The sequence below is a fragment of the Diabrotica undecimpunctata genome, chromosome 2, assembly GCF_040954645.1.
Source record: "Diabrotica undecimpunctata isolate CICGRU chromosome 2, icDiaUnde3, whole genome shotgun sequence".
NCBI lineage: Eukaryota > Metazoa > Arthropoda > Insecta > Coleoptera > Chrysomelidae > Diabrotica > Diabrotica undecimpunctata.
The window spans coordinates 7,712,758-7,738,142 of NC_092804.1; the positions used below are offsets into that span (position 1 = coordinate 7,712,758).

Consider the following 25,385-nt stretch of genomic DNA (forward strand, 5'->3'; position numbering starts at 1 on the left):
GAAGCCGTAAATCACCGGACAATTAAATTATTGAACACAGTGCTCGGTTGTTACTTGTTTGTTTTTTGTTAAGTCAAATTGTTTTGTAAGTATGGAATTCTATCATCGTAGTCGTTTACTTATAAGCTTCATTATTATTTTTGTAATAAACTGAGAAAGCTTTTGAAATTTTAAAAATTTACAAATTTATGATAAATCATTAAATATCTTTCCTCGTTAGAGGTCGCTCATTGTATACTTTGGTATACTAGTTTACTACAAATGCCAAATTCAGGGGTATCAGGGAAGAAAGATGAATGTAAAAGATAAGCAAGAAAACCTTATTTTCTTTTTCTTCTGCCTCGGTATTTTTTAAAAGATTCGCATTGGTCACAAAGACCTTTCTTCGGGATAAAAAACTCTATATTAAATTCGCTGTTGAAAATACGAGAATAACAATCGTAGGTTGCTGACTCTTCTTCTTTTGCTTCTTTTCGTTCCTTTATATAGTTCTTGTGAAGTTCCGCAATGATTAAACCACCGTCTATGCATTGCCTCGAAGAATCACTTCGAAGATAGTGACTTTCAATTTGTGGAATTGAATTTATATGGCTACGAACAAAATCCAAAATTTTTTCATTTATTTTCTTGTGACTCTCGTGCTTCCCACGTTTATCTTCTGGTATAATAGTAGTTTTTTCACTTAAAACTGCTTTAATTAGAGAGCAAATAGCTCTTTCAGTTATTTTAAAAGTATTAATGAGAAACCTTCCTGTAATAAAAAATGCACAATTTGTATTTCTGGGAGTGGTTTGTGATGTAAAAATACGTCGGTAGCTCAACTCAAGTGGCTGAATACAAGAAGCCAAAATATCTAGCTGTCTTTGCAAGGACCCTAATGCCCAATACTCTTTAAACTGTGTCTCTCTCAGCTTTTCAGATACCCTATTTGGACATTTCAAACGGCATTTGTCGGTACACACACGTCCAATTTTTTTAGCACCTACAGAAGTAGTAGAGGGAGAATGGAGAAGCCGAACTAATGCAGAAGTGTACCAATTGTATACCAACCCTACAATAACAAAAGTGGTAAAAAAACGTAGACTAGAATGGCTCGGACATCTACAAAGAATGCAAGAAAACCAAGAAGGAAAGGGAGAGATGTAGCGATAGAAGATGTCAGCGAGATGGGAATCAGATTGGAAGCTGATAGCAAATAACAAAAAACGATGGAAATTATCCATCCAGCAATGGGCCCAAAATGTTAATGCTACATACATACAATTGCCAAATAGCCGGTACGTTTTGATCCAGTTTAGTCTTCTCAAGTTTCTCTGACGATATGTAGACTTTGAAACACTTGTAGGAGAATGGCTAAAGACTACAAAAATTTATTTAAACTTGATATTAACTCTCTACTTATGAATTTAAAAAAAAAATTGTAAAGTTTTTTTTTGTAAATTGGTATATTATGTTTTCCTTTTCTACTATTAATACAACCAATAATTTCAAAATAATTTTTGCAGAAAAAGCAATTTATTTGTGCATCGATAATTTAATATTTTAAACAAACTTTATTATTTTTAAATCAGGCAAAAACGGGATCCTGTATGACTTACTTTGCCAACTTATCTTGGCAAGTCGTGGAACAGTGGAAGTATTTTATCAAAAGTAAGTTGTGCTTCATTTTAAAGACAAGACTGAGAGGCGTCTGTGGTCTACTCCTAATTTTCTGTGCGAAGGAGTTTCCTATACGGTTGCCAATATTTAGTTGATTTAACTTTGTCCTTTTTTAGTTATTGGCACTGTTATTAGTATAAAAGAAATAACATGTTGGCAATAGGTTTTAGTAGTGTAATATATCCATATAGGGTGTTGCAAAATAAGATGAAAAAAGAAAACTCTATTATTACACCATTTTACACTATAAAGAAACGGCGGGGATATAAAAAAACAACAGCCAGTTCCGTTTATTAGGATACTGAAAAATAAAAAACAAAGATACGAAGATTTTGAAGAGGCTAAGGATATGATAAGGAATCATTTTAAGGAAGGCGCAGCATTATGGTTCGAGAGTAAGGAAAATAAGTTGAAGATTGGGAAGATTTTGAAAGGAAATTTTTGAGGTATTATTGGGGAAAAGAAAAACAGATGATCGTCAATTCTTCTTCTTCTTCATGTGCCATCTCCTCTAAGAAGGTTGGCAACCATCATGGCAATTCATACTTTCTATACCGCTGCTCTAAAGAGGTGAGCAGAAGTGTAGTTAAACCAAGCTCTCAAATTGTTTAACCAGGAGATGCGTCTTCTTCAGCGACTCCTTCTACCCTTCATATTGCAGTTTTCTGACTTTAATTGTATTTGTATATGGTCTTCAATAGTGAACTACAAAATGGGAAATATGATGAAAAACTAGGAATATCCGAAGAGAGATATGCATTACAAGTATACTTCAGTGGGCAATTTTTAAATTTTAATTATTCTGAAGAACAGCTAGTTGAATTGATAGCAAGACAATTTGACAATACAATGGAAAACTATGTCACCTTGCAAGGATATAGAGACATGGACAGTTCATGCCAGTTCTTAGCTGTAAGAGAGGCCCGAAGAAAAGAAAGAACGAAAGATAGGCAAACGGAAAACAATGGGAATAACCAAACAAACTGCACACTCAACTACAGACCGGCTCGTACTTACAATCCTTACCGATAAAATGGATATAGAGATAATGACGGACCAAGATATCCAAATAATATTAATCAAAACAGATATGAGCAGAATAGAAATGAATATCAACAAAATAGAGTTCAAAATAATGGGAGAAATTATAACAGTCAACCATATCAGCCAAATCCAGGACGGGAACATTTTAATAGAGGAAACCAATATAACAACAACAATGGACAAGGAAGAACACAAAACAGAGAAATAAACAACCTACGTTTAATCAGAGAATGAGATGATGAACAAGGACACTAAGAAATAGACAATGTGGAAGTAGAAAACAATAGAGCAGAGCCGTCTTTTAGGGAGGGCACTCACTAAAAACAGGGATAAAATTGAATTCGGGAATATGGGAATATGAGAAAATGGGAGAGAGAGGACATCAAAAAAAACTTTTATACAAGCTGAAACAAAGGAGAGGAGAAGAACCAATGGCTGTTAAATTTGTGGCAGCAGGCAGGAAGCTATTTGACCGTATAGAAAGAATAAATAGAGAAAAGATAGGGATAGCGACACCAGCAGTACTAGGAGTGGAAAAATCAAGAAAAGTGCTAGAGTGGGCAGCAAGAGGAAAGAAGGTAACGGCAACGATATATGGCAAAACGTTTCAGAAAAGGCAAATAGTAGCCACAGAAAAGAAAGGGATGGTAATCATCACAAAACCGAAAGACAAGCCCTATGCTGAACGTGTAAAGGAGTCAAGAGAAGAGCTAGGAGAAAGAGAGGATGTCGTCATAAACAAGGTTAGACAAATCAGACAAGAAGGTGTTGTCCTGGAATTAGATGGAGGTAGGAAAATGGCGGAGCAAGTCAGGAATTTAGTACCATCAATACAAGGATGCGCAACAAGAGTAGTAGCAAAATAATGTACCATTAAAATAAACGCCTGTAATTTTGACCTGCAACAGGTCCTGTACGTTCTAACAAATCCGACAAATCCGGTTGTATTTTATAAAACGAAATTTGTTACTTATAATCTTACGATTTTTAATACTGGAAATAATACTGTTGAATGTTTCATGTGGACTGAGATTGAGGATGGACGTGGGACCTCAGAAGTAGCGTATTGCTTGTTTGACCATCTTAGGAGCCTCCCCCAAACACTTAAAAGTGTTAGACTATTCAGTGACACTTACGGTGGTTAGTACAAAAATAGTACAATTTGTTGCTGCCATGTTTCTGTATGCTGTTCAGGCTTTGCCTATTGAAGTAATCGATCAAAAAATTTTTATCTCTGGTCACAGTTAAATGGAATGTGGCTCAATACATGCTAGAATAGAAACAGAGGCCAAAAATATCCCTGTATACTTGCCGCATAAATGGGTAACTATTTTAAAAAACGCAAAACGAAATGCTCCAAAATGTGAAGTTTATACAACACCTGACCTTACCTTTATTTATTGGGTAAAGTCAGGCAATGGGGGAAACCCATTGCAAAAATTATAATGGTTAATCGAAACAAAGCTGAAAATGGAACTGTGATTAACTGGCATGACATTAAGTGGATTCGTTATGAAAAAGATAATCCTTTTGTGATGCACGTTAAAACCTATTTAGATGAACAAGTATTTCACAAAATATTGATTGTTCCCCTTAGGGGTCGAAGAGTTACGTCCATCATGAAAAATTCTTTAAAGCCTTTGTTTGAAGAAAAAAGAAAAATATCGGCTGCAAAACTTCAAAATTTAAAAGAAATCAGTAGTGCTGCAAATTTTCCCGACGATTGCAGAGAATTTTATAGAGACTTAATTGGAGATCCAAATATTGAGGACGAGACGGATCCAAATATTTTGTTTAAAATATTCATTTTACAAGAAGTTTACACCGTTGTTTATTTGAACTTTATGACTTATTTTTATAAATTTTACTGTTATTCATTTTTTAATTTAAAATAAAGTTAAATTCCAAATGTAGCTACGTGCATTTTATTACGAAAAACCATCCCCAGACGAATAATTTAAAGAACTATTTACTTTATTTATATCTACAGTGTTTGTCAGTATTACTACCTAATATTTTATAGAGAAACAATAATTCGATTTGAAAGACCTGATTTGATCGACAGGATTAAACTAAAAATTTCGTTTAATTGAAAACGACGATTTTGTAGTTAGCCACTTTTGTAACCAGGCGATCGATATACAAACCAGAAATGTTTATATTATCAATCCCAGCGATGCAAAAGGATTGAAAAAATATTTCGGTGTTTTGATACATAAATTAAACAATATATTTTAAACCTGTTTAGAATAAATATTTGATGACTAAAAACGAATTGATCAAAAGTAGTGAATGGATGTGAAGAACTGCTTCTCGTGACGTTAGTTTCGTGACGCTTGCCTCAGCATTTTACGATACAGAAGTAAGTAATACAAAGCGAGTGTAAAAGCTTTACCTCAAAAATAATCGAAATCCATTCAACAGTTCAGAAGAAAAATAGCTTCAAATTTATGATACAATTTTTAAGGTGGTTTGTAAATTTTGGAGAAAAGTAATATATAAATTATTTAATTTTTCTATTTATTTAGACCGAAAAGGCCCTAAACCTCCAAAAAATATTTTCATTTTTAAGCCTGTAAAAATATTACACCGGAAATATTTTTCTACGTCGCATCGTCCCAAGAATTTTATTCCGGCTAGTAATCAATACCATGAATTGAACTTATTTTCCAGGTAACTTAAATTGGTTTAGTTGCTGATACAAATCGCGCGCCATGCGAATCTCAAAAGTGGTCCAATTAGTAGCGTCTGAATTGGAGTCAACTCCGAATAGCATCCAGAAATTCCAGTATAGATTAATTAGAGATAAGGAGTAATAAGTCATCTCGGGATCTTGATTTCATAGCAGCGTTGCTTGATATATTTATTCTTAGGAGAGGCTGTCACTCGCCCTAATGGACTTGCGCTTTAAATCTCTCTGACAGATCAGATAAATGAAATGGATTATCCGATTCAATTAGTAATAAGTACAAATTCTTGGACCATTTTTATTCGTTTTAACTTTATGCGTAGTGAACTATATAAAAAAAATACTGAGTATTAATTTAAAAAAATGAGTATTTGACAAAGTGCCAAAAAAGTAACGTAGCTTGGTAGTATTAAGATACAAAAATTTGAACAATTTGTCCATTGTTTTCAGTGAATATTTTCAGACTTTCACGGTTCAATCACATCAAGAGTAAATGTTTTTCTTACAATAGTAATTGGAAAGTAGGGCAAGAGACAAATCATTTTAAGGGACGTTTAGTTTGCTCTCTTTAAAAAATAATTGTTGAAATAATAGCTTTTTTATTTAACCCTCTACTGTATATATTATTGTACACATAAAATAAAAAATATTTTTATGTATTGTGATTTTTGTTATGGCATATAAAGGGCATTAGTACATTTAAAATAACTGTTTAGTCCTATAGATATAGAAGTTTTTTTTTTGTAAACTCATATATGGTTTCATATGCAATATAGCAGCCATAGCTCAGTGGCTTAACAAGCTGGAGGGCCCGGGTTCGAATCCTGGCACCGACAAAATTTTCAATTTCCAATTTAACTGAGCTGCCACCGTGCTTCGGAGGACACGTAAAGCCGTCGGTCCCGGCTACGAAAGTAGTCGTTAAGTCATGTTAGGGGCGCTTGCGCGACCTAAAAACCTTAACACTGGACCTTAGCCAGAAGGTTACACGAACTTACTTACTTCATATGCAAATTCAAAAATAAAAATACATTAGGTTTGAAATTGTCATAGACAAATCATTCTTTCATTATATATAATAATATAATAACGGATTGATTACGGCTATCGCCGCTTCTGCTCCCCCAATTTCCATCTTTTTCTGTCATATGCAGTTGCCTCTTTTATGTCTCTTGCCGCCATTGCTTCATCAATATCGTTTCGCTAACTTCTCCGTGGTCGTCCTCTCTTTCTTCTTTCAGGAGGGATTCATTCCAGTACTTTTCTAGGCCATCTGTACTCTGGCATTCTTTTAACATGTCCGAACCAGATTAATTGTTTTCTTTCTATGTCATCATTGATATTTCGCTCCATTTTCATTTTGTTTCTTATTTGTTAGTTTCTAACTCTCTCCAGTTTCGATCTACCGCAGCTTCGTCTCAGATATTTCATTTCTGTCGTCATAAGTTTGTTTCTATTAGCTTTGGTGACGTCCCATACTTCCGAACCGTAAAGTGTAATACTTTGGACTATACTACCGTAAATGTGTTTTTTGGTTTCTCATTAAATTGTTTTTTGCCAGAGAAAAAAGTTTAGGGCACAGGTCGCTGCTTTGCCCTTGTTTATTCTTTCCCTGATTTTATCCGCACTATTTCCCTTCTTGTTGAAATGACCCCCAAATATTTGCAGGATTGCACGCCTTTGATTTTGTCGTCTTGTCATCACAGTCATCATTATAATTTATCTAAATGCCCTATCAAAATAAAAGATTACATCGATATTAGAAGAACAGGGACACACTTTTCTCGCCTAGGGACCTATCAAGGCATTGATTTATATAAGACACAACACTAGGCTACGGAGAGAAGGAAGGTATACAAATGGTTTAAAACAAAGGTAACAAGATTAACTAAATAATTTTTAGAGAATTATAATGATAATTTGCTGTCTTTTAAAAATTTAATTAAAGAGTTGTAAATAGAGCTGTGTTTTTAAAACAACCAAAAAATATATGATCTAAATCACTTTCCTTTCCACAATACTCACATTTGTCATCATCCAAAACCTGTATTTTAAATAAGTGTTTTGGATAACATGCGTGCCCGAATCGTATTCTAATAATGGAAGTTATGTGCCTCCTGGAAGCTCTAAAAGACTTGTACCAAGGAAATTTGGGAATATCTGGCTGAATTATCGAGTATCTATTTTGGTTCACAAAAGAGTATTCCTTCCACTGGTAGCTCCACTTTCGAAGCAATGTTGACTTGCAAGAAACAATACTATCAAAAAGCGTTACTTTATGTAGAATACCAGTATCTGTTGAAATGCTTTCTTTGGCTAATAAGTCGACATATTCATTATGTTCAAATCCTGCATGTGCTTTAATCCAGAAAAAATGTAAGTTGATTCCTTTGGTTAAAAGAGTTTGAATAATATGTTTAATTCTATAAATGTATGGGCAGTCTTGTAAGTTTAGATAGATAGAACAATATTTTTATTTAAATATATATTTTCACTATAATTTGGTACAATATTATCTGTATGTAAAAAGAAAGAAGAGTAATTTTTGAATGTGTAGTTCGTTCTATCTATATTTTTTAAAAGCGCTATATTTTGAATATACGCTTCGCAAAGTAAGGGAGATTTCTTTTTTTGCCAATATTTATTTGTCAGGTCATGGCAATTCAAAGTGACTATCTTTTCGTATAGAGATGAGTTCAGTAAGTATACTTTCATTAAATATTTTTTGTACAAAAACCTTCGTCTTATATTTAAAGGGGGTTCCAAGGCTTCCAAATATAAAGCTTGTACTGGAGTGGATCTCATGGCTCCTAAACATATTCGTTATTGCAGGTCATAGATTCCAATACTTGTGGTAGAAATACAGTTCCATTTCAGTGAAGTCTCGATGATGGTAATTTCACCAATGAAATAAATATTACAGTTCCTATGAATTGCTTCATTTCGTTTTCGGTAATATTGACAGGTTTGTCTATATTATCCCGCAGAGCTTTTATGTTTAATTGTTTACAGTCATGGATATTAATTCTTTCGGAAACAAAAACAATAAAAAATCTGCAGAAGTTTTTAACTCGAGGATACATTCTGATAGTTCTATAACGCCTTTAAATGCATACTCACTTTTATTAAAATGCTTCAAATGGTCTGATTCCCATAAAAAAAATTCTTTTTTGTTGACAATTCTATTCACACCAGAGCAAATAAGTATATTTTCAAACAAATTCCTTTATTCATTGCTATCGCTATCATCAGACTGGGACTGAAGACATCGAGGAATATACTAATTATCAGAATCTGAACCTAATTCGTCTTCACTTAGTTCTCCATTAAAAGGAATATACTCATTATCTAAATCTGAATCTAAATCATCTTTACTTTGTTCTCCATCACCAGGAATACAGTAACCGTATTTAGATGAGCCATAAAACTTATATCATGGAGTTGAAAATTTCTTGAACTAACTAGAGATTGATGCAGCCATATTGACGGAAATTCCTGAAGTAAACTGAGCGAGTTGTGTTAGTGATTTAAAAAGAGGTGTCCAATGTTTTTGACAATGAGAGTAACGATGAACTAGAACTTACTACAACTGTAAGTCAGCTATGCTTATTTAAAATTAAGAGACTTATCTTTTATATATAAAGGTGAAGGCCAAGTAAAAAAATATCTGATGTAATCCTACGTGTCAGAAATTGTAAAAAAGAATGTTTAAAACAGAAAACAAACCAAATTTGATGATTTTTTTTAAGAAGTAATACCTACCTACCTTTCTTACACTACTTAGTATTGTATTTGTGTATATGCTTATGCAAATAAGTACGAAAATATAAAATTAAAGATCAAGCAAATCGCAACTTTTAACTGATTAAGCGATAACTCTACACAACGTGCAATTATTCCCCCCCCCCTCCCACCGTTGCTGTCAGTTATGAAGAAGTTTCACTTTATTTGGAATATTTTCTTACCGAATACAAAGAATACTTCTATAAAGATATTTAATTTGGTTCCTGTAAAATGACTGTAGAGGTCGAGGTATTATTGATGCTCTCATACATTTAGTTACGGATATTCAACTCTGTTTTTTAAAAAACGAATTTATGCTAGTTTGTTTCTAGATTTAAAGGGTGCATATGACGTGGTTGATTTGGATATATTATATTCAAAAATGGTGGGGTGTGGTATTGATAAAAGATTATCTGTAAATATAATAAATTTGTATGTGAATAGAAAAATATACTTACGGGATCATAGAAATGTATTACACGGTCCAAGAATATTATATAACGGTCTCCCACAAGGCTCAATTCTAAGTCTTTTATTATTTAATGTTTATACTGCAGATCTGCATGGTTTGGTGGATGAAAAATGCAAAATAATTCAATATGCAGACGATATATGTTTATATATCAGCCATAAATCCTATGAAGATTGTATGTTGAATCTAAAACTTAGCTTTAGTAACATAGATAAGTGGGTGAAACAAATGGGTTTTAGTATATCACAAGAAAAATCTTCGATTGTATGTTTCACTAGACGTAGACAAAAAGTCACAGGCAAATGCCAGATAGGTGATTATAATTTCCCCTTAGCAGAAGAGTATAAGTATCTAGGCATGATCCTAGATAAAAAAAACTCTTGTGGTCCAGCCATATAAAGTACGTAAAACAAAAGTGCGAGCGTAGAATTAACCTTCTGCGTTTCGTTTCTAAAAAAAGATGGGGTGCAGATGAAAATATCTCTTTAATGTTTTATAGATCCTACATACGATCCATTCTGGATTACGGTTGTGTTCTTTACGGTTCAACATGCAAAACAAATCTATTAACTCTTGACAGAATACAATTTAAATCAATAAAAATTTGTCTAGGAGCTATGATGTCTTCACCAAACCAAGCAGTTCTAGCAGAGGCCCAGGAACCACCTTTACACATACGTAGGCAAATGTTAGCCAACAAACGTCTAATAACATACAGATCGTTTAATACAACTATGGTTCACAAAATAGGTTTACTTTTGACAGAAAATTTAACAAATTCTTATTGGAGAATAAAAAATTCTCCTCCTCTTGCAGAATCTTTTATTGATACGAATTCATTTCAATCTTATATATTACAGCTCCCAAAATTTCCTTTTTACATACAAGACTTTGAAATTCTGATAGACAAACCAACCATTAAAATGCCCTCTTATTCAGACTTGCCAATTTTAACTAATATGATATTCAAATCCATACTAAGCAAATTAGGGGAAGATTTAACAATAATTTATACAGATGGTTCAAAAACTGTTGAAAGTACTGGTTTTGCTTTTTTTGTTTCAAACAGCAATTATGTTGAGAAATATCGAATTCCTGAATGTTGTTCTATTTTTACAGCCGAGGCTGCTGCTATACAGAAAGCACTAACTTGGTGTGTCACTAATTATTGTGAGAACATCGTAATAGTATCAGATTCTCAGGCAGTATTACAAGCTATTCGTAGCCATCCATTAAATACTTTTCAAAACTCCATTATACTTGATATCAAAAAATTATTACATGATCTAAAATTCACAAAAAAACAGTTACTTTACTCTGGGTTAAAAGACATAATGGAGTAATTGGAAAAGAATTAGTGGATGGTATGGCAAAAAATACATCTGAGATATCAGAAATTACAAATTTTTACTACTTTAAAGATCTTTTTTCAATTATCAGGAGTATTTACAGGGAAAGATGGATGTCAAAATATAAAGAGGTTCAGAAGACTTCAAGAAACCATTACTTTTCTATTCATCCATGCTTACCAAAAAATATTCCCCTTTTTAATTTTAACTATAATAAAGTACACTCTTCGTTAATAACCCGGTTAAAACTTAACCATGGCCTCTTTCCAGAGCATCTGCATAGGATTGGAATCTATGAAACCCCTTTCTGTCCTTGTGATGGTAAATCTGTCGGAGATTTAAACCACTTATTTTTCGATTGTCCTAATCATAGGGAACAGACTCGAAGCCTATATCTAGATTTAATTGATCTCAATATTAGCCTACCAGTTAACATCAGCAATCTGTTATCTTATTCTGACAAATCTATATATAATATTCTAATCAAGTTTATAAACGATTCTAAAATAAAAATTTAAACATCCTTATAACAATTTTCTGTGGCAAAAAGATTTTATGTCTAATGCCATCTCTCTCACACACACACACACACACACACACACACACACACACACACACACACACACACACACACACACACACACACACACACACACACACAAAATGACTCATATTTCGTTCATTGTCATTTATAAATCGCAAAAGACCCAACGAGGTACAGAAACACATTTTTATTGTGCCTGTGTATACGATCATCTATTTTAATAGAAACATATCCCTTACGAATCCCACTTAAATTTGGGTCCTACTGGAGCAGAAAATTAACCTTCGTTCTCCCAACACACCTCTAAATTGATTAAAATTTATTTTCTCTGGCGTAGTGTGGTGTCCTCTTGACAAATTAACTCGAGCTGTCTGAGCTGCCCAAAAGAAGGCGGAAAAAGTCTCATCAGGCCGCATTTGACGTCTAATTTGTGATGGGAATTGTGTGTCCAGTTAAACGGTCAGGGTCCGCATTGATTTATTTGTATAAAACGTAATAAATAGCAAATAATTGTTACTAAAAGCCTAAAAATTAAAAAAAAAGTTAAGAGTTAAGAGTTAAAAATTAAGATACAAAAATCTCTTTGTTATAGTTGCGTAGTAGTCAAGTATGTGAAATTTCGATCTTTATACAGTCGACACTCCGTTAATTGAAAACTCGAGGGACTCTTAAAATTTTACTAAGTGTTTTAAATATCAAATAGTTCGAAATTTGTGAGAGAAAATAAATAAAACTTCGAATTATTAAGTGTTGATCAATTATTATTTATTAACTGCTATTTTTTAACGATGACAATAGTTTAGAGGTACATTCGTGTACATACATACATGTATGTATTCATAATGCAAATTAATCAATCTTTCAAAAAAACTGTATTATACTGGTTTGCTTCAAAGCACATTGCTGCTGCTCAATAATTTTTTGAGAAAGAGAAAAAATGCCTGAAATGCTTTTTCATCACTTTCGTTTTGTAGACAAAAATTTGTGAGATATCGAATGAGGATCTTCCTTAACTGACACCTCTGCCAAAGGTTCTGATGTATCGCACTCATCTTCATTGTTACTTTTTTCATTCGTATCTGTCGCAGATAAAATTTTGCCATCGGTTAGTTAACCTGAGACAGCAACATCTTCATCCACTTAAACAAGGTCAGAAAAACCGTTGATGTCAGCTAATGGTTGTATTGCTGGTTCTCCATCATCCATAAGTATTAGAAGATTTTTCTGATCTTCTTTTAAAAAACCGGATTTTTTGAAGCAGTCGAGAATTGTTAGATGTGTTACACCTCTTCATGCCTTGTCAATCGGTAAAATAGCTATCAGAACCGTGATATTTGCAGTTAGCTGCTTGTCGAGAGATTCTAAAATGAGCTTAACAATTTCTTTGCGATAGAACTTCTTAAAATTATGGATGATCACGTGGTCCAATGGTTGCAATTTTGAAGTTGTATTTGGCGGAAAAAAGTAGAGTTCCACGTTGAAAAATGTAGATGGACTGTTGCGGACAGTGCAATTTTCCAAAAATTGTAAAATTTTTCGCTTTTGCCGTTTCATGTCCCCATTAACTGTTAAAACCCAATTGTTAAAAAGTTCTGTCGTTATCCAAGTTGTTTGGTTAGCATTATAATCCGTAGGAAACGATTTCAAACCTTTGAGACATCGTGGTCTCATTGCTCGTCCTATCACTAAGGGTTTAAGTTTTTTCGATCCGTCCATATTTATTGCAAGTAAAACTGTCAACCTCTCTTTGCTACATTTTCCCCCACGACATTTTTCATTTTTAAAAGTAAGCGGTAAACATTTAAAAATAGGCCAGTTTTATCAGTACTAAAAATGTCTCGGGCATCATAGTTTTCAATCAAGGTCTTCAATTTATCGTGCCAATCTAAGCAAACTGCATTATCAACACTTCCACTTCCCCACAAACTTTTTTAAACACAAATCCATTTCTCTTTTTAAAATTTGTAAGCCAATTTTTGATGCTTAGAGTGGACGATAATTTTTTGCCTTTTTCTTCAACAAGTTTCCACTAAAAGACACTTTTTGTCCTCTACACTGTCTTAGCCAAATGACGAGACTTTCTTCCAGACGAGGAAATTCACCTCTAGTAATTCTTTTCCGTACTCCAGCAGTTTGAGCAGCATTAGTTTTCTCCTTGTGCATTATTATGGTTGAGACTATATATGGTTGAGAATTAGGAATATACCAAGTTGCATTTGTTTTTAGTACACAAATGCAGTGTTTATGCTTGTTTAGCGTTGGCTGTTAAATAATTTGTGTTCGATTGTTTCGTCTGTTGTACTCTCGTCCTTTTTAGGGTGTAGTAGTTAAAGTACCTTTTTTTTATAGTAGTGTAGTGAAGCGGTACTTTAAAGTAAAATGAATAATTTGGAAAAAAATAATATGGGTCCATTGACATCTGTTATGGCAGTTCAGAAACGCACATGCGATGCTTGTGGTATCTCAGAGAGGACATTCCGAAGAACTATTAACATGAGTGAGGATGAAATAAATAAAGTAAGCAAGAGAAATCGTCGACATAAAAAAACTTTAGATTTGCACCAGTCAATTAAACTTGCAATTAAAAATATTATATATAATATGTATAAAGCCAAAGAACATGTAACAATTAATGCTGTGTAACAAAAAATAAAAGACAAGGAACTGTGTGATATTAGTTTAACAAGTTTGTGAAGAGTGGTGAAACACTTAGGTTTTCGATATAAAAAGACAAATAATAGGCAAGTATTTTGTGAACTCTCTAATGTTGTTTCAAAACGGTTCATTGTATTTTTAAGAAAATACATGAACAACAAAACGTCTGATATTTCGAGTCAAGTTGTATTTTTAGATGAATCTTGGATTTTTGCTAAAAGAAATATGTCAAAATCATCCTGGCAAGATGGCACCATGAAATGTTATTTTTCTAGTCGTTCCGGTAATGGTAAACGCTATAATATACTTTATGCTGAAAAAATAAGGGTTTTATTCCTGATGCTTGTTTAATTTTTTCAGCCACAAAGAATACAGGTGATTACCATGAAAATATGAATGCAAATATTTTTGAAGAATGGTTTGAAGAAAATTTGTTAAAAAAATTGGAGCGACCATCCATAATAGTGTTGGATAATTCATCCTAGAGAAGAGAGATTTCCTTCAAGCAGCTGGACAAAAGAAGAAATAAAGTTGTGGTTGACAGAAAAAAAAATTGTCAAAGAAAAATCAGAGTGACATATTTTTATTCTTTTATACTTTGTAGTAAAGTCGATTTACTACAAAGGTGTGGAGAGCACAAAATTCAAAAGAAATTAGTTACTGACCAAATGGCTCTTAAATATGGCAATGAAGTTCTTCGACTTCCGCCCTACCATTGCCACTATAATGAAGAGTTTGGTGTATAGCCAAAATTTTTTATGATAAACATGCGACCAAAACAACAGATGGCGCTAGCGTTCTAAGTTGATGGAAAGAATCAATAGAACAAATAAATGCAGAACAATGGCAAAATTGTATTAGACATACGGAAGACATAATCATTCAGTCTTATAGAGCGAGTTATAGATGAGGTCCGCCCTCTAATTATTCGGATAGACAATTCAGATAGTAACGACTCTGATAGTGAAATATCAGACAGTGAATAGGACAAATGGTTTGCTAAAAAGAAGTAACAAAAAAGTATTTCGGGAATTCAGTTCGGACTTTGTGGTGTGATTTAGTTAATCGATAAAGTACCTTCGGTTTAGTTACTGGACTGCATACTCTCAATAGCTTTGGTATTAATTACTGGACTACACGTGTTTAAACCTTTTGTTTTGCTGAAAACTCGGAAGTAATTTAGTGCCAATTCGTTTCAAGATTATATTTAATACAGTGTGTGTAGAAAGTAAAGTCTTGGATGTATTTTATTCAAATTTGGACATACCAGCAACTTGGTAAGTATTTTCCAATTTTACTGCATTTGTATGATTTTCACTATAAGCAAAATAGAGACTTATAGAGACCTTGATGAACATTTGATGTCGACAAATAATTTCGAGTATTCAATTTTCCGTCTCATTTCTTTTAATACGCCCTGTATATACATATTATATTCATTTTATTTGCCGTTGATACAGTAAAATCCAATATTATTACTGAACATAAAATACAGGAAATTAAATATTTTTACTTTTCAAGCGATCGGAATTAAATATTAACGCCCCACTGTTTAAGGCCTACTGATTATATCTTAATTGCACATTGGCCGTCATAGCGCAAAAGGACTTTAGGAGTCTAAGGCTAAGGTGTCGAAGGGAATCGGAGAATTACAATAATTATCTTGTACGAGGCAATGTTGCCGATTTTAGCGCTTTATGTAGTTTGCAATATCTAATCCAAAACTGAACGTACTGTATAAAATGTACGTATGTTAGTTCTATGGTTAAATAGATAGATGTCTACAAAAAAACTGGTTATCATGCAATTATTTAAATACAGAGAATAGTACAAAAGCTTAAAAATTATAAAAAAACGGAGACTAAATACATAATGTAGTATCAGTACCATTTACAATTACTATTTTTAGAATATTTGTAAAAATATTTAGAATAAAAAATAGTAAATAATTATCTTAAAGATTTCACCATATCAATATTCCGTTATTAATTTAAAATATTATTTATTAACCCACCATTCTATTAAAATATCCAAAAGTTATTTAATAAAAACTAATTATACTATTTTTTTTGTCAATATACTATGTATTATTCTAGTACCTGCAACAGGATAACCTGGTGTATTGTTGCCCAGAAGTGTTGTGGGGTAACGCGAAGAGGGTCGTCCTGAAGATGCCTCTTCTCGTACCTCCACCTCCATGTCTTGATAGCCACTGTGGCCCTGTTCCCACTCTGTAAACAAAAGTACTGTTTTTATAAGATAGTACTAACTTAACTAAGAAGCAAAAATTTCCACGTGATATACTTTTTTAGAGATCTTTACTCTCATATTTCTGCAAAAAATATATGCTAATACTTAACAAAATATAACGTCTAAAATTATTTGGATACAGTGTTAATCTACAATAAAATATCTATAGTCTAGGCGGGATCTGTTTTGGATTGGACATTTTCCATAGGAAGCTATTTTTTTGCTGGAATCCCTTCAGGATGTGCCCAATATCGATAATCACGATATGCGCCAGTCGCAAACCCTGTGCTAAATTTTTTATTTAACAAAATCTGAAAACAATTGAAAATTTATCATTTTTTTGCTCCTATTTTCGTTTATAATTCGGAAAATATTGATCCTAGAGAAAAAATTATAAGAAGTTAAAAGTTTTGCTATTCAATTCTACACAATATTTTGTTAGCTAGAAATTGAAAATTTAATGTTTATTGTTGAAAAATAGCAATAATTGGAAAAAAAAGTACAAAAAAATGAAGTTAATCCTTTAAATGTTTTCGACTTTCTAAACTTGACTTACAAGCTCCATATTCCGCCTAGAAAAACCTTTTACTATGTTTAAAACGTGTGCTAAATTTTGTTAAGATTGGTCAGATAGGTTTTGCATAATAATTTTTCAATCCAGCCTACTGGAAAAAATCGCAAATTTTCAAATTTATAGTAGGCCCTAAATAAGGCCCTCAGATAGTTGCAATTTTTTTTACACATAAGGGAAGGCTCAAACTTTTAAACGCTTTTTGTAAAATTCAAATCGGTTTTCTAGGAGAGCATAGAAAAAGTTTTAAACATTTTTTATATATATTAGGCTTATAAACAAATTGAATAACTTTACGAGCTTTAAACATATCAATTTCAAAATTTTTACACTTAAAGAACATAAAAAGACGCTTCTTAAAAAAAAAGATACATTCGGCTTACTGGTTGCCGAGATATTGAAGGTCAAAGTTGGCATACATTTGCCGTGTAACCATAAGTGATAGAGGGCTCGTTTTTAAACAAATCCCCTCGTCTTGTCAAGTACTTTTTATATGAAAAGTTTTACGTAATGCACTTCATGGCAACATCCATAAAAAATACAAATAAAAACCGTTTTCGCATAAAATGTCGTTCGAAATGCATGAGAGGTAATGGTGCGGGACATTAACTCGAAATGTGAATCGACGAGTTCAAAATCATAGCGCGCGCTAAAAATTGCATTATCTCGGCCTCTTGTTAACTAATTTTGCTTTTTTTTTAATCAATGTCTCGGACGACAAGGATTTCAAATATCATATTTTCAAATACCATTTTTAATTGCAAATTGGAAAATTTGCAATAAACAATTGTATGTTAAACAAATAATTGCATTTTTTCTTCATGCATTTTTTTTAGCTTGCAATTTATACATTGAAGTAAATTGTTACTTTTAGTAAACAAATATATATTTATAAATTGTTAATAAATAATTTAAATTGTTAAAACAAAGGCGAAAGAAAAAAAAATTTTTTTAATCCTTTGGAAGGACAAAAATCTTCAGGCCTTATTTTATTCTCAAAACCTTCATTTTCCATTTGAATATCTTTATCATCGATCTGTGAATTTAATGTTTCTTCTCCTTCCTCTGTAGCTTTATCTTGTGCCTCTAGAAAATCTAAGGAATCCATCGACTCCATATCCATATTTGAGACCATGTTTGATACAACTGCATGTTTTTGTACAAGTTTTTTACATTTCCAATGTAAATATTCACTTTGTTTATAAGCATAAAAAATGTTTAAAACTTTAAAAAAATTTCTAGGCTCTCCTAGTGAATCGATTTGAATTTTACAAAAAGCGTTTAAAAGTTTGAACCTTCCTTTTTATGTAAAAAAAATTTGCAACTATCTGAGAGCCTTATTTAGGGCCTACTATAAATTTGAAAATTTGCGATTTTTTTTTCAGTAGGCTGGATTGCAAAATTATTATGCAAAACCTATTCAACCGATCTTAACAAAATTTAGCACACGTTTTAAACATATTATAAAGTTTTTTTAGGCGGAATATGGAGTTTGTAAGTCAAGTTTAGAAAGTCGAAAACATTTAAAGGACTACTTCATTTTTTTGTACTTTTTTTCCAATTATTGCTATTTTTTCAACAATAAACATTAAATTTTCAATTCCTAGCTAACGAAATATTGTGTAAAATTAAATAACGAAACTTTTAACTTGTTATAATTTTTTCTCTATGATCAATATTTTCCGAATTATAAACGATAATAGGAGCAAAAAAATGAGAAATTTTCAATTGTTTTCAGATTTTGTTAAATAAAAAATTTAGCACAGGGTTTGCGACTGGCGCATATCGTGATTATCAATATTGGGCACATCCTGAAGCGATTCCAGTAAAAAAATAGCTTCCTATTGAAAATGTCCATTATGGTCTGAATTTCTACAGATCCCGCCTAGTCTACTACTCTTGTATAGACATCTAATAAAACCTACATGAACAATACGGCATCTGGTTGAGGTATTGCTCCAATAAGAGTAATTTAGACATAATTTAATTATTCCAAAAAAACGTCACTTCAAGAGCCGTTAAGTTTGTAGTGGTGGAAGATTTCTTCCGCTTATGTATTTAAACGTTACTTTGATTATAAACATTCCAATGGCATTTCAGAATCTACCAAAACCAAACATTTAAATTCCGAACCAGAAGGCCTACTCTAGGTGTTTATTTTTACAAGTTTTAATTACACTGCATAGAATAGAATAGAATTTATTTAGTCAATATACATATACAAAATAGTTTTGTTTTTGACAAGTCAAAGGAATAGTGACAATTTACATACATACATATAAAAAATTTTTGCGAATTTAAACATTACAAACAGATATTTAATAATACCAATTTAAGAAACGATAAACACACTAAATAAAAATATAAAAACATTAAATATCATCGTAATAGGCAAATACCCTGACCAAGCTAGTACTATTGAGTAAAAGGTGTACTTAGGTAGTCCGGTTTTGAATGGAAACAATGTTTTAAAAAGTGTGATTTGATTTTAATCTTAAACGATAAACGAACAAGTGAAGACTTTTTACTTTATCTGGCAAAAAGTTATATAAACCAATATCAGTCGAATTTTTGAAGTTATACTCCTATACGCGCGCTCCACGTTGGAAATTTGTAAGGGAGTGAATGGGTGAAATCATTACATATGTAAGATAATGAGTAAGAGAGAGACAGAAGATATATTTTCTCTCTCTTCCTCTCTCGAGAATAAAAACGTTCCATTTGTATATATATTTAATATTATATTTCCCAACCAAAGAAAAATAAATAAAAAAATCCATCGAAATAAAATTTCAAGATATCAATATAATCAAATTGTATACAGTAATTTAAGATAAGATTTAGTGTAGATAAGAATAGAAATTTGTTTGGCAAACGACCTTTTTCCGTTTCAAACAAAATTATCAAAAAAACCTTTGTTTAGAATTAGAAGACATTTTACCTGTAAGTTTATCTTTTCATTGTTTGTATAGTCGAGTATTAAATGACCATATTCTAATCTTTTGAAATATGTATAAATTATGTATTGACCAAACCAATTTTAAAGTAAGCTATTTAGTTTTTCTCTGAAACCGAAATTAGGCTTTTCCAAAATCATGGTAAACACAATTTCAGCTTTTGATTGGACGGTCGTTTTTAAATGGGAATTTTGTGAGCCGATCATGAGACCGGAGAAGTTAGTCATATTTTGATCATCGAAAGGAAACAGTCGTTTGTCTCAAGATAGGGTGTGGTTCGTGAGTTTGGATACCGGCGTAACGAAAAGAAGTGAATAGTTTGCAGAAGGAGATAACAAGTAGATTAAAAGAGGTCCTTGTATCTACCGTGGGCATTTTATAAAGTATATGTGAAAGTATTCTTACGGCATCAAGTTGACAAAAGGAGGTCCTGGTGTCATAAATAAGTAGCTGAGTTTGGAGAAGTGAATCAGGTGTTTTTTGTGTAGTCTGCAGGAGGTTTGCAGAGACGTTAAGAAAGAGCCTAGGTGCCAAAGAGGAGAGATCACATCGTTGAGGAGACTGGACTTTTCTGGGTATGTTCCAACATACAACTCAAGAAAAAAGAAAAAAATAAGCTGTAAGTGTTTGTACAATTGAATTTTATATCTGTGAAGGATCGGTTTGACATCATGGTCATTAGCATTCAAATTTAAGAACTGGGGTTTTGTTAGGCTAATCAAAAGTTTAAAGTTTTGTTGTTTCTTGTTTCAAGTAAAGAAAATTTTAAGTAAAATTGGTTTTCACGTAATATAAATGTATGTAGCTTTATAATCTTATTATTATAAAAATTTGATTTATTTTCTTGTATGCTGATTGATAAGATAACGACAGAATTTGATAATTGTTTTATTCGTTCATATAAAATAAAGAAACGTAAATTTTTGTAATATAATATATTTTTATTCTTATCCTTCTTCTCTATCCCGATAAAAGACAACTAGAAAATCTTTGAATCCATCGAACACAGGTAATATAAGGAGTTTATTTTACTTTTGATAACAAATAAGTTATATTTTTTTTATTGGCTCAATAAACTAAGATTAAAGTCAAAATAACATATCATAACAATATATATATATATATATATATATATATATATATATATATATATATATATATATATATATATAATATAATAATATAATATTTATTAATATTATTATTTGTGTGATATGTTTTGTAATATTTATTAAATGTTCATAATTATTTTAGTCTTTTGTATTTCAAAATAATAATAATTACAATAAATCACTGTATGACCGAGAACTGTCAATTTTGAAATACGTTTGCGTCATGTCTAATTGGCAAATATTTTACGTGTTTGGTTCATACGCTGGTGTATGTGAGTTCGAATCCCAATATGAATTGCCTTTTTTATTTTTGAAATATTTAAAAACCCCCCGTTAGTCTTATTAAATATAGGTAATATACGCAAAAATGCTAAATTTTAAAATATAATGAAAATTTACAACATAATCCGAGTTGTTGGTTTTTTATTTTTATCTTCTACAAACATTTTTCTGAAGTTACTTTTATACGCGTGTTCGACTTTGGAATTTTGTGTGTATTCGTATATATTGAGTGAATCGGCAAACTCATTACATATGAAGATATAGGTAAGAGAGAGACAGAAGATATATTTTCTCTCTCGAGAATAAAAATGTTCCGTTTGTAAACATATTTAATATTTATTAATATTATTATTTTTTTATTAATATTATTTTCATGGTAAATTAAACATATGCGTAAGTTATTTATACTGTCATTTTTAAATACTTATGAATATTGCATTTTAATTTGTATTGTATTATAATATTGAATTATGTGGCAGTGTATTGTATTGTATTTTTATATTAATAACAAAATTAACAATGAATTTTACTGCAGAGTATGTGTAAAAAAATTTTTTTTGCATTCAACTCCTTTTATACATGTATGAAAATAAAAATATATATTTTCATTAATATATTGATTCAATCCTTCATTTACTTACTATACTCCTATTACAGGTCAAATGTTTATGTACAGCAAACGATGCACCATATACCTGTATATCTAATTATTTTTCTCTTTCTGCTCTCTCTTACCTATAGTATTACATGTAATGATTGTGCAGATTGACTCCCCTATAAATTTTTAACGACGAACGCGTGTATAGAAGTATAACTTCTACCGACAGTCCCACTGGACTGCCACACCCGTTTTTCTTGTAACAATCAAATAAAATAAATAAAAAATAAAAGCAGTCACGTCGTAAATCGTTTTCTCTGTAAGAATTGCATTGATTTTAAGGGTGTTTTCAAAACTCAATCTCATTTTATTTTTAGAATGCCTTGGTAGAATATAATATCTTTATGTTTATTCTAGTTTATGTCACAATTAATTGTACATACATTTAGTTGTATTTAAGTAGATAAAATTCATTTTACCTTATTATACGGATTTATAAATCCAATTCTCTTTTTTGGCATCTATTCCAAAGATATCAAAATTCCTCTGTCCAGTTACCAATAATAGGTCATTATAGTATCTGTCCATTTTGTCTAAGTTTTACTCTTATTGTGAAGATTTTCGAATTTCGACTCTCTATTCGAAACCCCAAAAATAATGTTTAAAAAAAGATTATTGCTGTCCAATATCTTGCATTCTGAATGACCAGACACTGAGGAAGGCTAGGAATGAATAGCGGATTCCTGCTAGTTAATTAGTCGGAATAATAAGTCATTCATAAATGCATTTCAGTAATAAATCTAGAATAACAATCTTCCGCATCAGGAAATTTTTTTAAGTTCTTTAAACTATGTAACCAAGAATTATCTAGACCCTACTGATTGTGATCCTACCCGAAACTGACCTACCAATTTTTGTCCTTATTATAGGCGTATGATACGCATTAGTTATCACCAATTCTAGTTGTCATACTAATAACTAAACATCAGCCCTCTTTCTCTCCCAGTTGCTCAATAGAGCAATGTCTTTCAGAAATTCTGATGTCTATCTTTCTCAGTAAACTTATTACAGGCTTATCTTTGTAGAACTTTAACGTATCCAATTTTGAACTATTAGTAACTCATTCCGTTTTTTTGCGTGTTTCTAAATAGATCTATAATGACGCGTTGTGTTATTATGGCGTGTTATTCGTGAATTAAGTCATAGATGAAAGACTCCACGCTTCTGAACAAACGATAACATTTTTTTGTGCTTTATTGTGTGCCAGCAAACAAATTTGTGTTTATATAGTAATGTTAGCGAAAGCCTAAGGTCTTCTAACAATTACACAGTGAATTATTTTTTAGTTACCACCCTAGCGTGTTTTATTTTATATTGTTTGTGAAATTCCAAATGATAATACCTTAATGATGTTGTTTAGTATTGACTCAGAGCAGTTGGTCTCATAATAATGATTTGTATATATGCTTTGTTTATTCCGCACTGTTCATCGTATTCGTTATAGGTGAAATACCTTATGCATTTTAAGAGTTAGAACGCTATTGTGTGTTTTTCTACATTTTTTTAGTTCATAGTCATAGATAAGATATTCTATACGTTTTATTTCGCTTTCTTCTTAAATCGTTTACCTTACATGAATTGTGAATGAAAGATTCTTTGAGTCTAGGTTATACTAACATATGTCTGCATTTGCCCGTTGTGTTTGTCATACCTTTTCTCTTATTTGTTTACACTTTTGAAGGTTAGTATGGTGTGTCACCATCGCTAGTCCGATTCGAAGCTAGTACCCAGTTGGAATCGTGGAGGGGGCAGTGTAACCGTTTTAAAAATTTCAAAAAATTTATTATTTTAATTTCTAGTAAATATTCAAATCAATATTGCTTACGCCATCCATCCACCGAGTGCATTTAAATTACCTCAAGGACCCTACTGTAGTTCTTCATAGCTCCGACCATCGCCTTAAAATCAGAGCGTTCGTTAACTCTGCGAAATTTATCTTCCTCCCTCTTTCTTTTCTTAAACGTGCGACAAACAGGACGATAATTTGGTTTGAGTGGTTTTTTGATGAGGTAAGCCGAAAAATTTCTTTTCTCGTATATATTTTCAATTAAATGTTTTTTTTGACCCCTACTGGGAGTCCGATTGCTAGAAGTGATTTATTATTGATCTTTTAATTACAATAAATATCTACATTCTACCTAAAAAGCAAATGTATTTTTTATGTGAACGAATTTCGAGATTTGGGACAAAGTATAGTTTTATTTTTATATATTTCTTATTCATATTCTAATGCCATGATATAAAATGTTTGTTTTCTTACGAATATGATTTTAATTTTAGTTTCGTATCAGCACTTTTCATATGTAGTTATACACTGCAAACACAGACTTGTTTATTTCTTTTCTAAGATGACGTTACTTTTTAACGTAGACTCTTTTAATAACTTTTTGTTCGTTACAAAATAATAAAAGGATAGTTTTTTTTTTAAATTTTTCATTTTTTCATTTGTCTAAGCTCGTTTTCTTATGAGGATAAACTAATGAAATCCATAAAAGGAATGGATTTCATTTTAATTTTAAAGATAATTCAAACAGCCTCTATATGATTTTTTAAAGAACCGCACTCAAACTCACACACACGAGTAGAAGGGCCTAGATTGTTTGTATACTTAAGTAAATACTTAAGTAATTTCACCAATCGCCTGCTAGATAGAATTCGTCATGAGGGTGGGAAGTTTTGTTTTACTGGCAAAAATGATACTTGTGCGAGGAAGAAATTCATTACCGGTAGAGCTTTTAAACAAGCCGGTAGTCTGGCATTCTTTGGTATCAATAATTTCCAGTTCAGTCTTATAAAATTAAAAAAAAAATTTCTGCCTTCGTTTGTTAACAACTTATCACTCCCAGATCATGGGAGTGATAATGTTTTTTTGGTTTTTTATTGCTGAGAAACCTACCATGGTTTAGTTAATATTGAAAAACAGTATTTCTAATATTAAACAAACACGCCAGTCTACAGTAAAATTATATATTTTTTTAAATTTTATTTTTGGTACTGCTTCAGCAGATAATTATTAAGCTGAATAATTCAAAATATTTTTATTTTATTGTAAAGTGTGAAGTTTGTAGCATTTTCTTTAATTTGTGTCATACACTAAATAAAAATATGTTTTCGTAGTCCCACAACACTGATTTTTTTGATTCACACATAAGTATCTCTATTATTATTCCCTATAGCAACACTATACTCTTATCTACGTTTTTACGAAGCACATTCAAGGTTCTCTCTTACATAACATGTCACCCCTACATTTTTAAAATAAATAAAATATGCCTCTCGCGAAGCTGATGCTAATGGAGTTATTTTTCCTGCATCGCGTAAAATTTGTTTAGGATCTCTAGGAAGAAAAACTAAAAGGAT

The 25,385-nt window shown here is 31.6% G+C and overlaps 1 protein-coding gene across 1 annotated transcript in view; it reads right to left on the reverse strand.

The window, feature by feature from the left end:
- LOC140434137 (uncharacterized) overlaps positions 1 to 25,385 on the reverse strand; it is a 248,384-nt gene that overhangs the window by 81,431 nt on the left and 141,568 nt on the right. Inside the window, exon 3 of the mRNA XM_072522190.1 lies at positions 16,295 to 16,426. Coding sequence (XP_072378291.1) covers positions 16,295 to 16,394 — 100 coding nt within the window. The 5' untranslated portion in view covers positions 16,395 to 16,426. The remainder of the gene's footprint in view (positions 1 to 16,294; positions 16,427 to 25,385) is intronic.